Source organism: Gadus chalcogrammus, chromosome 8 (genome assembly GCF_026213295.1).
Source record: "Gadus chalcogrammus isolate NIFS_2021 chromosome 8, NIFS_Gcha_1.0, whole genome shotgun sequence".
NCBI lineage: Eukaryota > Metazoa > Chordata > Actinopteri > Gadiformes > Gadidae > Gadus > Gadus chalcogrammus.
Genome location: NC_079419.1, coordinates 10,693,687 through 10,708,598, shown reverse-complemented (window position 1 = coordinate 10,708,598; position 14,912 = coordinate 10,693,687). Strand labels below are relative to the sequence as shown.

The 14,912-nt window shown below is 47.0% G+C and overlaps 2 protein-coding genes across 6 annotated transcripts in view; both read right to left on the bottom strand.

The window, feature by feature from the left end:
* Positions 1–952: 952 nt before the first annotated feature.
* Positions 953–2,109, bottom strand: LOC130387259 (uncharacterized). Its single transcript, XM_056596278.1, has 2 exons — positions 1,804–2,109; positions 953–1,339 (listed from the first exon to the last, which is right to left on the bottom strand). The coding sequence occupies exons 1-2, from the start codon at positions 2,107–2,109 to the stop codon at positions 953–955; spliced, it is 693 nt and encodes a 230-aa protein (XP_056452253.1).
* Positions 2,110–5,462: 3,353 nt separating this feature from the next.
* esyt2a (extended synaptotagmin-like protein 2a) overlaps positions 5,463–14,912 on the bottom strand; it is a 32,472-nt gene continuing 23,022 nt past the window's right edge. Inside the window, exons 16-25 of one of the 5 annotated variants that reach the window (XM_056596184.1) lie at positions 14,228–14,290; positions 12,232–12,306; positions 11,741–11,827; positions 11,145–11,294; positions 10,043–10,383; positions 9,577–9,669; positions 8,351–8,482; positions 7,998–8,103; positions 7,623–7,672; positions 5,463–7,493 (exon numbers count right to left, since the gene is read on the bottom strand). In XM_056596184.1, coding sequence (XP_056452159.1) covers positions 7,448–7,493; positions 7,623–7,672; positions 7,998–8,103; positions 8,351–8,482; positions 9,577–9,669; positions 10,043–10,383; positions 11,145–11,294; positions 11,741–11,827; positions 12,232–12,306; positions 14,228–14,290 — 1,143 coding nt within the window. In that variant the 3' untranslated portion in view covers positions 5,463–7,447. The remainder of the gene's footprint in view (positions 7,494–7,622; positions 7,673–7,997; positions 8,104–8,350; positions 8,483–9,576; positions 9,670–10,042; positions 10,384–11,144; positions 11,295–11,740; positions 11,828–12,231; positions 12,307–14,227; positions 14,291–14,912) is intronic. The other 4 variants (XM_056596183.1, XM_056596186.1, XM_056596185.1 and 1 more) reach the window with 4 other exon arrangements.

The following is a 14,912-nucleotide window of genomic DNA, read 5'->3' as shown; positions in this document are numbered from 1 at the left end:
CGTGAACCTCCTAAGATGGCGCAATTTGTTTCGTTCGCTATCTCGGGGTATTGGGCAATATCCCATGATTGAGATCCTCAACTTGGGACAAGCTGATATTGATCTGAAGTCCAGGGCTCATGGGCAATTTGGGAACTTACTCAAAAAGGAAAAGTATCCAAACATGAGGAAATGTGCTACCTCTTTGACTGCATTATTTGGTTCTACTTGTTTATGCCAGTCAGCCTTTTACCGTGGTGGAACCGTTCCACCACGACGGATGGTCATTTGGAAGCCTGCTTTAGTCTAGCGCAACCAACAGCTACTGTCCGGACTACGCAACCCTGACTCCATTCAGTGCAAGTCATCAGAGTAGGTACTAAGTACAATAATAATAGTAATAATAATAATAATAATAATAATAATAATAATAATAATAATAATAATAAATAAATATATGTTTAGCATTTTTTAATGTAGGTAGATCATTTTGACCCACTCAGTTTGAAAGTAGCTGGCAAGCCTAAAACATGTGCCCCCCCCCTGATGTATTGTATCGGTCAAATGAGGACCAAGCCTCAAACATGTGCCCCCCCCTGATGTATTGTAGTGGTCAAATGAGGACCAAGCCTAAACATGTGCCCCCCCTGATGTATTGTAGTGGTCAAATGAGGACCAAGCCTAAGCATGTGGACCCCCTGATGTATTGTAGTGGTCAAATGAGTACCGTTTTCCTGTGTTTGCCTCAGGTTGGTCAGGCTGGTCTCAAACAATAATCCCGTCTTCACTAGGACACTGAACTGCTGTTTCTCTTTCGTCTGACAGATGGACTTATTGTATGTCGCTTTGGATAAAAGCGCCTCCGAAGTGCCCTCAATTTAAATGTAAGTGAAGGAGATAAGAAAGGAAGCATTGAAGTCCCTTTCCGTCGCCTTGGAGAATCCTAACAGCTCTCATCATGGCTGGCACTATGTCAGACCCTCTGGGGGCGTGGCGCTGAAGGTTTGGGGCCTGGGGGCGTGGCCTTGAAGGTGTGGGGTCTGGGGGCGTGGCCCTGAAGGTTTGGGGTCTGGGGGCGTGGCCCTGAAGGTTTGGGGTCTGGGGGCGTGGCCCTGAAGGTTTGGGGGCTGGGGGCGTGGCCCTGAAGGTTTGGGGTCTGGGGGCATGGCCCTGAAGGTTTGGGGGCTGGGGGGTGTGGCGCTGAAGGTTTGGGGGCTGGGGGCGTGGCCCTGAAGGTTTGGGGGCTGGGGGCGTGGCCCTGAAGGTTTGGGGTCTGGGGGCGTGGCCTTGAAGGTTTGGGGGCTGGGGGCGTGGCCCTGAAGGTTTGGGGGCTGGGGGCGTGGCCCTGAAGGTTTGATGGCTGGGATACAAGATACAAGATCGTTAATTGTCATATACACAATGGAAACATAGTTTGCACTGGGCAATGAAATTGAGATAAATTGAGATAAATGAGATAAATAAACTAAACTACTAAAAATATCTGTACAAAGAGCAGAATTTAGTTAAACAAAAACAGTTAAATATAAGGTGCTGTTTAGCATGTTCAATGTTCGCATACAGCAGAAGGCCCTGAAAGACATTGAAATATAGAAGTTTTTGAATATATACATTGGATATTGAATATTACTAGTAGATAAGTACATAGTGCAAATGAAGTTCACAGTTGAATATAAATCCAGTTCACAGTATTGAATGAATATAGTGCAAATACAGGGTGTCATCAGTGTTTGAGAGAGCCATTCAGCAACCTGATGGCCTGTGGATAAAAACTGTTTTTAAGTGTGGTTGTTCTTGCTGGGGGCGTGGCCCTGAAGGTTTGACCTGTGAGATGGGGGCGTGGCCCTGAGGGTTTGACCTGTGGGCTTGGCCCTGAAGGTTTGGGGTCTGGGGTCGTGGCCCTGAAGGGCTGGAGGTGTGGCCCTGAAGGGTTGAGGGCTGGGGGCGTGGCCCTGAATGTTTGGGGGCTGGGGGCGTGGCCTTGAAGGTTTGACCTTTGGGCTGGGGGCGTGACCCTGAAGGTTTGGGGGCTGGGGGCGTGGCCGTGTTGGTTGACCTGTGTCGCCCCCTATGGTCAAAGTGTGACAGAACCTTCTGGAGACCTCCTTTCGATCTCCATACCTGGGCCATATTGGACCACTCCAAGATGTTGGGTGTTCTGTTTGGTCGCTAGGCAGTTCTGGGAGACGTTTTTGTACGTATAATATTAGTGTTACAGTTTTTCTCAGTCGCTTTAGTACATTTGTCGAATCATCCTCAATATTTGCAAAACAGTAAATGCATTTCTCAAAAAAAATCGTACAAATAGCAAAACACCATGGATTACCTGCAAAAGCCAGTCTCTTGCTCAAAATCCTTAGCCTGGCTATACCCATGCTGCCTTCTGCAGGATTTCATTTCGCGCTGCAAGGCAGCCTGATTCCATGGATCCGATTTTCGCCTGAGATAGGGAACCAATCACAGAACGGGGAGGGACGGCAAGATGATGACGATGTCTATGCGACACACCCATCCTCTTCTTCCTCATCGAATTTCTGTCGCTCTACATACAACATCTGGTATAATTGATACGACTCCAATAAACAGCTCGGGGCAATCGTAAACCACACCTCAAATACGAGAAAATGAATGTGTGGTTCCCAGACCTCTTCTCAATGTAGATTGAGATGAGGCCTGGCGTTAGCCGGGCTACAAAATCCTTAGTTCATCTCTCAAAAGGAAATGTCAGTGTCAATGAACATGTCAGTGCCATCAGAATGACAAGTCCTTGCGTCATTGTGCACGGATTAAACAGTCAAATTGCTTAGTCCGGTTGTCAACACATAACAGTGTACTCTGGAGGGATGTTCTGATGTAGGCCTATACTGTGGCTAAAGTTTTGAAGACAATTATTGTAAATTGTAAGTTACACCTTAGTGTATGTGGGAGATTGATTGCAAGGGACTGGACAAGATTCACATTTACGCTTTGACTGTACTGTAATTTGTTGACAGACAATGTCATTGCTAGAAATGTGAACATAGGACAATCTCCTTAGGCTAAACTGTACATGCATTCCTGTAGGAATTACAGTGCAGTCTTCCTACACCTCCTGACGTTCCTGTCTGTTGGGCCACAAATTCTCATTCTCCCGCAGCCTCACTCCTCTTCCTCTTCTTCTCTCTGGCTGTTGACCCCGTCCAATTCCTTTCCCTTCCATTGTCAGACAATGTAACTTTGTGTTGTGCTCCAGCTATACATATACTTGCCAGTTCATGGTTCATGAGATGCATCTTTGAGGTATTTCAGTAAACTGGTTGATCGTTGGTTGATCTAACACTTCACACATTTCCCTTTTTTAGAGAAAGTCAAGAATCACCTAGTAGCAATTTACCAATTCAGGAAAGATTTAGAAAAAAAGTCTAATGGAAATGTACAGAAATATGCTTGACACATTATGACAACTTGTTCAACCATTTTGCATGAAAAGACTTATGCGATGAACAAATGCCTAAATGTGGTGGGGGTGAGACTATTCAATAGAGACCCATTACAATACAATTTGATCAACATGACATAAGCAATTGATAATGTAGGAAAGAACAGAGAACTGTACATAATCATTTGCATGAATGTACCAAAGCATTTGCAACTTGTTCAAAGAAAGGAGAAACTGCTTTTTGATGTGCACAAGTGACGCAATGATGTGAAGATTGAACTGGTAGTTTTGAAAATTTCAATTCTGATCTGAGAAATGATGATGAATGAATGATAATTGATAAAACACAAACCATGAACAGTAACACCCAGAGTGTGGTTGTTTGTGCGTTTTGGTCTTGGGACTTTTATTTTGAACGCATAAAATGTCAGCCAGTGGTCCGCTGCTTCCTGTCCAGCAAAAGCTCTTTAAACAAGGGACTACACAAGAGGAGCAGTTTGATTAATCTCACCAGGAACTCTAAGGCACAAGGTCACTGAAACACACACCGTCAGGAACAGGTTCAGAACACAGACACAGACACAGACACAGACACAGACACAGACACAGACACACAGACACACACACAGACACACACACACAGAACCTTGGGGTGATCAGATTGTATAATGACAATGACAGCACTAACATTAATAACAGTCATAATAACAGCATGTTGCACAGGTCCTAGTGACACGTGATGAACCCCCACAGCGTGACGTTGACCTGTGGACCCCCCCCCCGGCCTTGCGGTGGGGGCGTGACCTGAGGACCCGGCCTTGACCCTCTGCTGCCCGGGCCAACCCCCCCCCCCCCCCCCTGCAGCCGACGCTTCCTCATGACATCACGGGGGGAGCAGCCGTAACCCGGGGAGACCGCGCCCACCATCCCGAGGTGACGATCAGGAACAGGCCCAGTACGTGCTCCCAGTATCACGGGCGCTGGGCCTTGCTCAGCGAGAGGGTCGCTGGGTTTGTGCGTTAGCAGGCGACTCAAGACACGTTGCGTTTTGCGCAACGTGTCTGGTGTCTAGCAGCTAACAATCATAAAACATTGTCATGGTTGAGACTGAACCCCCGGCTAACCCTCGTCTCAGAGCTAACCCTCATCTCTGAGCTAAACCTTGAGCTGACCCTCGTCTCAGAGCTAACCCTCATCTCTGAGCTAACCCTCGAGCTGACCCTCGTCTCAGAGCTAACCCTCATCTCTGAGCTAAGCCTTTTGTCATAGCTAACCCTCGAGCTAAGCCCCGGCTAACCCTTCAGAGTGTCAGAGTTAACTCTCGTCTCTGAGCTAACCCTCGAGGCTCAAGCTAACCCTCCTCTCTGGGTGCCATGCCGTAATTCCGACGCCTCATTGTTCCGACGTTTCAATGGTCCGAAATATTTCCCGTTAGATCGACATGTAACTATGCCGACGGTTCAATGTTCCGAAAACGGAACCCATTGGTCCGAAGGTCCGTTTGACCGTCTTTTAAAAAAGGAGGCGCATTTAGGCCGACGGTTCAATACGCCGAATAGGCCAAGGCGCAAATCCACATGTGTGATTATGAAACCAAAAATAAAAGACGATAGGCTAAGTTCCAGCAGTGCACTTCACCAAGCCACACTGTTGCTGTGGGCTTGAACGGTCACAAGAGGTGAATTTATGAAGCGCACGTTATACAAGGAGTAATACTTTTCCGGTAAAGAAGTCAAACGGTGAGTGAAAAACAAATACATTTTTTATCTTTAGTAGCTGTGTGTGGGCTTATATGTGTTGTTTACTGTGTTTACAGTGGGCTTTTAGCCTAAATAATTTCGCTGGTATTGATTTAGTCAAACTTATACCTCATACCGTGTACTTAGTCATGTGTGTGTGTGTGTGTTCGTGCCCGTGTTGAGAATTAGAGAGAGAGGGAGAGGGAGAGGGAGAAGTATAAAACTCTTTATATGTAGGCCTATTCGGCATATTGAACCGTCGGCCTAATGCGCCTCCTTTTTTAAATGTTGGACAAACGGACCTTCGGACCAATGGGTTCCGTTTTCGGAACATTGAACCGTCGGCATAGTGGCATGTCGATCTAATGGGAAATATTTCGGACCATTGAGACGTCGGAACAAGGAGGTGTCGGAATTACGGGCAGGCCCCCCTCTCTGAGCTAACCCTCGTCTTGGTGCTAACCATCAAGCTAACCCTCTCACGGCAGCATTCAGACGTTCACCAACAGGTGACGAACAACAAAGGCTGTGATGGCAGAACTCAGCTGTATTCCAATATCCATACTATCTGTACTTACTATACTTAGTTTGAGTATGTAGGGCGTTCCAATTAAGAGCCAAAAGTGTACTGAAAGGACCCGGGTGGTGTACTCAAAACGGTCAAACCGCTGGGTGTGGATCGATGCACACTTTTCGTACTCAACGGCAGCCATCTTAGCTATGTAGCGGAAGAGGCGGAGCCAGGCTGAGGCAACGTTGGTGCATTTTCTATATAGCCTGCATTAATGGTGTCATTTTATAGCTGCTAGGCGTAAAGGGTTCACCGTTCAAAGCGGGATGTTTATTGTGGGGGAGGAGCCGCGATGGCAGTTGCGATCGTAAATTCCGGTTAGTGCACCACAGAGTATTCGATTTGGAACAACACTGACATCTGAAAATCTGAACACAGCACTGTTTCTCACTGTTCTACTAGCATAGCATTTGTAAGTGGCTACACTAGCTCCCTGCTAGCGTAGCTGAGCGGACGGCAAGCTAGGAACATAAGATGGAAACTCAAAACATAAAAGATGAATGATCTTCAGACATTGAAACAAGGGGATTAAGATGAAACTTTTTTTACAATAATTTTTACAAGGTTTTCGTTTGGCTGAAATGTGATCGTATTAAAAAACATCACACAGAGAGAACAGAAACTGTTGTACAGATTTGGCCGAGAAACACTTAACCTCCGCATTCCCTTACTGTCCTCATCCTCGTGTTCATGTAGCCACGCTCACCCTGTCACGCCATCACAAAGCCTCTGAGCCAACACCACTATAGTGTTGCCCTACAAGTTGGCTACAGGTTAACACTTGAGCGAGAGTTTATCATTGGCTGGACCGAGGCACCGCTAACAAACATCTGGGGAACATTGTGGATCTTAAAGAACGCTTAATGCTTTTACTTTGTGGTGAGCAGTGAGATACCCCAAGCAACACATTAATATTTTAGACCAAACAATCAAACAATTAAAAATATAAGAAAACAGTAACTCCGGGGGTGATCCAAAACCTTGTCTTGCTCAGCAAGTCAGTGTAGCTTTGGGTGTTATGTATTGAATATATACCCATATGTTGATAATACCTGGTCAGTTAACACACTGGAATGAGGCCCCAAATTAGGATCCAGAAGAACCACTGCAAGGTCATTATCCTCGTTAGCGAACTTGTTATGTGAGTCGGTGCTTATTAGCTAACTACTTATGTGAGTTGGTGTTTTAGCTCATTAGTTAGCCGAGTTGGTGCTTGCTAACTAGCTTGTTGGCCTAACTAGATTGTTGCGTTTGGATTTCTTTGCAGCTGCTTAGCCCTAAAGATGAACCGCGCTTCTCTTTGGTTGAGCTGGGCGGAGGCCAGAATATATTTTTTGCAATTGCCATTAAAAAAGTAAAAGTAGCAAATTACTATTTTGAGAAAGAAAAGATAGGATAAGAATAGAGCTCTTTCTTTGGGAGAATATACTTTCTGTTTTGTCTGTCATCAGTGTACATATTTACAAGTTGGATGGGATCCCTCAGTAAATGTATGAATTACTTTGTTTCAACAGTCCTTAAAGGCTTCCTTTCTACCTATTTCACGTTCATACCTTAAACATAATTTATTATCTATGATATTTATCTTATCATCCGATCAATGTTCCCTTATCTGTGTTTTTACAACAAATTATCAAATCAAGAGTAAAATAAAGTATGAACTTTGTTGGAAAAGTCAGTGACTCTGCTCCAGAAGAGGAGGAGGAGGAGGAGGAGGGGGGAGAATGATGCTTGTGATGATCACAGTTGTTGTGTCTTCCTCAGTCCGTCCTCGCTGAGATCATACCTGGACCACAAACAGGGAGTAGAACCAAGCTGTGAGACAGACCCCCTAAAATGTCCTTTGAATCAAAATCGACGGCTTTTCTTTTCTTTCTCTAACATGTTGTACGTATGCTTATATAACTTCACGTACCACTGGGTCCAACCCTTGGCGATGTCCTCATAGGTCAGATCCACCAGAACCTGGAGAGAACACACCAATCGTTCATCACCTCTAGGTCAACGGCAACTTCATCTGGATTAACAGGTTGGGGTTTTCTACTTTTAAAAGGTTAATATAAACTGGAATAACTGGTTTAATCTATATTAAAAGGTTAATATCATCTAGACTAATAGGTTAGTTTAATCTTGATGAACAGGTTAATTAATTTTAATGAAATTTAATTAATCTAAAAGTATAGATGGTTTAAACAAAACATGAGTGACAGATGGGAGGAAGGGAGGAGAAGAACAGGGTTGAAATAAAGGAGGTGTGTGTGTGTGTGTGTGTGCGTGTGGCTCCTCTTACTTTTCCCAGAAGGCCCTTGTGTTTGGAGAGAAGCCCGCCTCCGTTCTTCACCGCCACGTCCAGAGTCCTCCTGTGAAGCTCCACCATGGAGACACTGAACTCAAACCTGGGGGGGAGAGGGGGAGAAAGAGGGGAGAGGGGCCAGCTGTATAATTACAATCAGTTTATCATGAATCAAGTTGTGATTGTGCCAACTATATACCAGCTATATCTATACCCTCTATATCTATACCATACCACCCATATCTATACCAGCTACAGTATAGCTCTGCCAGCTATATCTATACCATACCATCCATACCGCCTATATCTCCAGCACCTGTATCTCTGTGCGTGGCGGGGGTCTGACTCACGTCTGGTCGTACACCGGGGCCAGGTTCTTCTTCTGGGTCGGGGTTTTCCTCCGCCCCGACCGCCGCTTGTCTGGCAGGAGGTACAGACGGACGTAGGGGTCTGAGCCGTGGTCCGTGAAGGCTATCAGGTTCCTTAGCAACAGGAGAAGAGAACAAAGTCAGGTTCCTTAGCAACAGGAGGAGAGAACACAGTCAGGTTCATTAGCAACAGGAGAGAGACCAATACCAGGTTCCTTAGCAACAGGAGGAGAGAACACTATCAGGTTCCTTAGCAACAGGAGGGAGACCACTATCAGGTTCTTTAGCAACAGGATGAGAGAACACTTTCAGGTTCCTAAGCAACAGGAGGAGAGAACACAGTCAGGTTCCTTAGCAACAGGATGAAAAACGCGATTATGCTATTGCATGATTCAACGCATAATCAGCCAAAGTCTGCATATTCATGCGGGGGGTGCATTTTTTCAAATATGCCGCACTTTCACTGCATAAATTGCAGATTTCCGCGCAAAATTGGGGTGTTGACCACTCCCCTCCCGTCTCCTCCCCCCAGGTGCTCTCCCTGGACAGGACCGCCCCCTCCCCGGACGACTCCGCCCCCTCCTCAGTCCAGGGCGGGAAGGGCACCGCGAGCAGCCCCGCCATGAGCCCCGCCTCCCCCCAGCGGGGCTCATGGCGGGGCTGAATTTTCGCAAGTTCCTGCAATTTTTGCAAGTTCCCGCAATAAAATTGCATAAATATGCCGCATATTTCATTGCATTTTTTAAGAAAACGTGCTGTATAATCAAGGATTTTTGGCCGCAACAATCACAAAAAAACGCCACATTTTTCTGGAGGGACTGAACAGGAGGAAAGAACACAGTCAGGTTACTTAGCAACATGAGAGAGACCCCATCAGGTTCCTTAGCAACAGGAGAGAGACCACTATCAGGAGGAGCAACAGAATTTTCCTCCTGTTGCTAATGAACCCATGTTGCTATGGAACCAGCCTCAGTAACAGAAATTATCACAGTCCAGTTAAACTTTATTCATAAGGAACATGTCACAGAGACAGCTTTAATGATCTTCATTACACGCTCATTAAAGAAACAACAACCAACTTATGAAGCAGACAGATGGGCAGACAGACAGACAGACAGACAGACAGACAGACAGACAGACAGACAGACAGACAGACAGACAGACAGACAGACAGACAGGCAGGCAAACAGGCAGACAGACAGGTATACCTGCAGGAGTGGACCACCACCACAAGCTTGTTCCTCTGGGAGCTGTGTCGCACTGTCAGCTGGATCTCCCCGAGAGGAGGAGGACCACTCCCACTGGAGGGGGGGGGAGAGGGGGGGGGGGGGGGGAGGGAGGCAGGTAGATCAAAGGGAAATTAGCGTTGAATGATGAGCTACATTAAAACTCCCCTGTTGAAGAGGAAGATTGTGTAAAGGCTGCTAGGAACCACGTTTCAAAGGTCTAGAGCAGGGGTCGGCAACTAAGTTTGGCCTCGGGCTAATTTTCTTTCCAGCCAGTAGGTGGCGGGCCAGAACATTATCAAAGGCTAGTTCATGGAATTGATTAATGGAAGTGCATCTGGAACTGCGACGCAAGTCCGTCAGCTGGCTTAGTCATATGCCTACCAAGAACTCGATGGCTCTTAAAAGACGTACATATCAACAAGTGTATGCCCAAAGTGCTACCTACTTGGGTAGCAACTGGTGCAGCCTCTGCCTTAGCTCCTGCTCGGCGTAGGGATTGGAAATGTCCGAGGCGATGCTGGGGGTGGGCTCCTTGCCCCCCGCCCCCCCGGCCAGGTACAGGTGGGAGCCCGAGATGGCCAGGTTAGAGCTGCTCCGGCCCGCCTCCCCCAGACCTCTTCCTGCTCCTCGTCCTCCCGGGACCTCGTCCAGGACCCCCGGCGGGGGGTCGCCCCGCTGGGGGGAGGCGGGGCTCATGCCGGGGCTGCTCGCGGTGCCCTTCCCGCCCTGGACTGAGGAGGGGGCGGAGTCGTCCGGGGAGGGGGCGGTCCTGTCCAGGGAGAGCACCTGGGGGGAGGAGACGGGAGGGGAGGGGTCAACACCCCGAAGCTGAATAACCTACTCTGAGGACGCCACTCTCCTCTTGGGAGAGAGAGAGAGAGACAGTGGAGGGAGACGGGAGAGTGAAGTGAGAGAGAGAGGACAGTAGAGAGAGAGAGGGGAGAGTGAAGAGAGAGAGAGAGACAGTGGAGAGAGAGATGGGAGAGTGAAGAGAGAGAGAGACAGTGGAGATAGAGAGACAGGGCAAAGAGGGAAGGTATCACAGGGTAGCTGCTGGGAACGTAATCTGCATTCCCTTCAAGGCCCCTGTGGAGATTGAGTGAACATTGTGTTAAAGAGGCATGGCTGAAGCTGGACCCCTGAGGACCCGGGTCAGCTGTGGTCCGTGGCCTAACGAGGTCTGTGGCCTAAAGAGGTGTGTGGCCTAATGGGGTCTTTGGCCTAACGAGGTCTGTGGCCTAACGAGGTCCGTGGCCTAACGAGGTCTGTGGCCTAAAGAGGTGTGTGGCCTAATGGGGTCTTTGGCCTAACAAGGTCTGTGGCCTAACGAGGTCTGTGGCCTAACGAGGTCTGTGGCCTAAAGAGGTCTGTGGCCTAACGAGGTCTGTGGCCTAACGAGGTCTGTGGCCTAAAGAGGTCTGTGGCCTAAAGAGGTCTGTGGCCTAACGAGGTCTGTGGCCCAACGAGGTCTGTGGCCCAACGAGGTCTGTGGCCTAACGAGGTCTGTGGCCTAACGAGGTCTGTGGCCTAACGAGGTGGTGCCGTACCCGGAGCGCGGCCTTCATGCGGACGCTGCAGCCGGGCCCCGAGTTCTTCAGCGGGAACGCCTCGTTCAGGGTCATCTCCGGGGCGGCCAGCAGCCGGCTCAGCGGCAGAACCAGCGTGCCCAGAGTACAGCTGTGCTTCTCATCCTTCACCTGGAGAACGAGTACAATGAGGGCTCATGAAGAACGCATGGAGAGCAGATGGAGAACAGTTGGAGAACAGGTGGAGAACAGTTGGAGTACAGGAGAACAGGTGGAGAACAGGAGAACAGGTGGAGAACAGGTGGAGAACAGGAGGAGAACAGGTGGAGTACAGGTGGAGTACAGGAGAACAGGTGGAAAACAGGAGAACAGGTGGAGAATAGTTGGAGTACAGGAGAACAGAGGAGAACAGTGGAGAACAGGAGAACACGTAGAGAACAGGTGGAGAACAGGAGAACAAGTGGAGAACACGTAAAGAACACGTAGAGAACAGGTGGAGAACACGTAGAGAACAGGTGGAGAACACGTAGAGAACAGGTGGAGAACACGTAGAGAACCGGTGGAGAAAATGTAGAGAACAGGTGGAGAACACGTAGAGAACAGGTGGAGAACCGTACCTCCACCTCCAGCTCCTGGGCCCGCGGGTTGTGGATGAGGAAGGTGAAGGCCTCCTCCCACACTGGGCTGTTGGTCTTGTATCGGATCTGGGGCCACGAGAGGTCAGGGGTCAGATGTCAATGTTATACGGTTTAGCAGTAAAACAAAGTCTAAACTTGTATTATGTTATTTAGAGAGTAACGAGGAATAATCTCGATTGGTTTCAGGAATCCTGCTGCATACATAACTAATGCTACATGCTGCTACATACATAACCATTCTAACATTAAAAGGTACAGTATGAACCATTCTAACATTAAAGGCACAGTATGAACCATTCTAACATTAAAGGTACAGTATGAACCATTCTAACATTAAAGGCACAGTATGAACCATTTTAACATTAAAGTTACAGTATGAACCATGCTAACAAACTATACATGTTGCTTATTGCACCTTTAAGAAGCAGTCGTAACTGATGGGTGGCATAGGGAGTGTGGGCGGGGCTCACCTTGCTATCGAAGGATTTGTGTCCCACTCTGAACTGGATGAAAGGGTTGGGGTCACTGCTCACCTTCTTACCCGACTGTTAACGACAAGAGCAGCTTCAAACACCAGCAGGGGACGTCACAGGACCATACCATTACCATGGTAGGGACATCACAGGACCATACACCATTACCATGGTAGGGGTGTCCAAGGCCATACCATTACCATGGTAGGGGGTGTACAGGACCATACTATTACCATGGTAGGGGACATAACAGGACCATACTATTACCATGATAGGGGTGTACATATACCTTTACCATGGTAGGGGTGTACATATACCTTTACCATGGTAGGGGTGTACATGACCATACTATTACCATGATAGGGGTGTACATATACCTTTACCATGGTAGGGGTGTACATATAACTTTACCATGGTATGGGGTGTACATGACCATACTATTACCAGGGTAGGGGTGTACATGACCATACTATTACCATGGTTGGGGTGTACAGGGCCTTACCATTACCATGGTAGGGGTGTAGAGAACGATACCATTAGGATTGTGGGGTGTCAATGACCATTATAATATTAGAGCTGTACATTACTACAATTATGTAAGTTACCTATCAGTTATCATAATGTATATAAATGTACTTATAATACCTACCTTTAAATAATAATGATGTACATATCCTTTAAATCATCCTCACAAATTAATTATATACATGACCTTTAATTTATTGTTATGTACAGGACCTTTAGATTATCATAATAAGCATGAACATAACCTTTAAATTATCATGTTGTGTACGTTACCGTACCATGATCCGTACCATGATCCTATACGTTACCGTACCATGATCCAATAATAACATCAATATGATAATATCAATATTATCATACAGTTATGGTTGTTAACTTGTTATAAATTGGACTCTTCCTTCATTTTCTACTAGAGGATATACCGCTAGACAGGTACTTTACTACAGACCGTTTGAGTCTGCAGGCATCATTCATAAGAGTAACTTAACATGTGTTCATGTATCATTCGTAAGTGTAACTAAACATGTGTTCATGTATTATTTATAACAGTAACTTAACATGTGTTCATGTATTATTCATAACAGTAACTTAACATGTGTTCTGGTATTATTCATAACAGTAACTTCACATGTGTTCATGTATTATTCATAACAGTAACTTAACATGTGTTCATGTATCATTCATAACAGTAACTTAACATGTGTTCATGTATCATTCATAACAGTAATTTAACATGTGTTCAAGTATCCTTAACAGTAACTTCACATGTGTTCATGTATTATTCATAACAGTTACTTCTACTGTAACTGTAGATATATATTTTATATATTTGTCTTGTTTAATGACCCAATTTTCCCATTCAAGAATCTTCGACATGCCCCAATTGTTAGGTTACGGTGGGTAAAGGTTGAGTAATTATGTATAAGTATGATGTTCAGGGTGGCAGAAGATGGAAGCCTTAACCCAGCAGGACAGAGATGAGGTCGGTCCCTCAGAAACATGACAGCACGACACAGAGTTTAGTCCACAGACAGGGTTAGGTTTGATTGGTGGGTTTGGTTAATGATCAACAAAGCACACACCTGCCCGTCTCCCTCCCTGCCTGTCTACCTTTCTGTACGCCTGTCTCTCTGTCTCTTCACCTGTCTCCCTCTCTGCCTGTCTTTCTTTCTATACACCCGTCTCTGCGTGTCTCTCTGTCTTCCTTTTTCTCCACCTGTCTCCCTCCCTGCCAGTCTCCCTGTCTCTTGACTCTGTCTTCTTGTCTCACAACCTGTCTCCCTCTCTGCCTGTCTATCCTCCTATATGCTTGTTTGTCTCTCTGTCGCGGTCTCTTCCTGCTTGTGTCTCCACTCCTGTCTGCTCGTCTATCTCTCACTGTCTGTCTGTCTGTCTGTCTGTCTGTCTGTCTGTCTGTCTGTCTGTCTGTCTGTCTGTCTGTGTGTTGTGTTGTGGTCGTCATGGTTACCTTGATGGCTTTACTGACAGAGGCCCTCTTCAGCCCCTCCTGGTTGAACTCTAACGGGTTGCGCTTTGATCATACGCACACACACACACGCACACGCACACACACACACACATACACACACACACACACACACACACGTACACACACGCACACACAGACGGCAGGTTAATAGGGAACGGGAGGGTGTGCACCGTGGAGGAGGATGAGGAGGAGGATGAGGAAGAGGAACAACATAAACAACAATCACAGAGAACGGGACAGGGGGGTTAGGGGGTTAAACAGACACCTCCGACCCCAGAGGACACAGACAGGAAGTCCACCATGATTAGACACTGGGCTGGGAAGCTCTGCCATCTCATTGGTCCTCCAATCACAGGCAGTTACGTCTTTAAAGTACATTCAGACAGCTGGGAACAACACAAGATACCAGATACCTAGCAACAGGTTGCCATGGTAGCAACCGCTTGCCAAGGCAGCAACTGGTTGTCATGGTAGCAACCAGTTGCATGGTAGCAGCTCGTTGCTAGGTAGCAACTCATCGCCAGGTAGCAGCTCGTTGCTAGGTACAAATCGGTATTCAAGCGGTTCTCCAGTGGCAGTTGTGTTTTTCAGACCACGGTGGGGCAGGTGTAGCCGCAGTTCTCATCCAACATTGGAATTAGATTGAGATGGCATTGCGCCACAC

Excerpts from the sequence above, each read along its gene's own strand:
- LOC130387259 (XM_056596278.1), bottom strand. The coding sequence starts at position 2,109 with ATGGCCCAGGTATGGAGATCGAAAGGAGGTCTCCAGAAGGTTCTGTCA. Across the intron at positions 1,340-1,803 it reads GCCACGCCCCCATCTCACAG|CCATCAAACCTTCAGGGCCA; the intron begins GTCAAACCTTCA and ends CTTGTATCCCAG.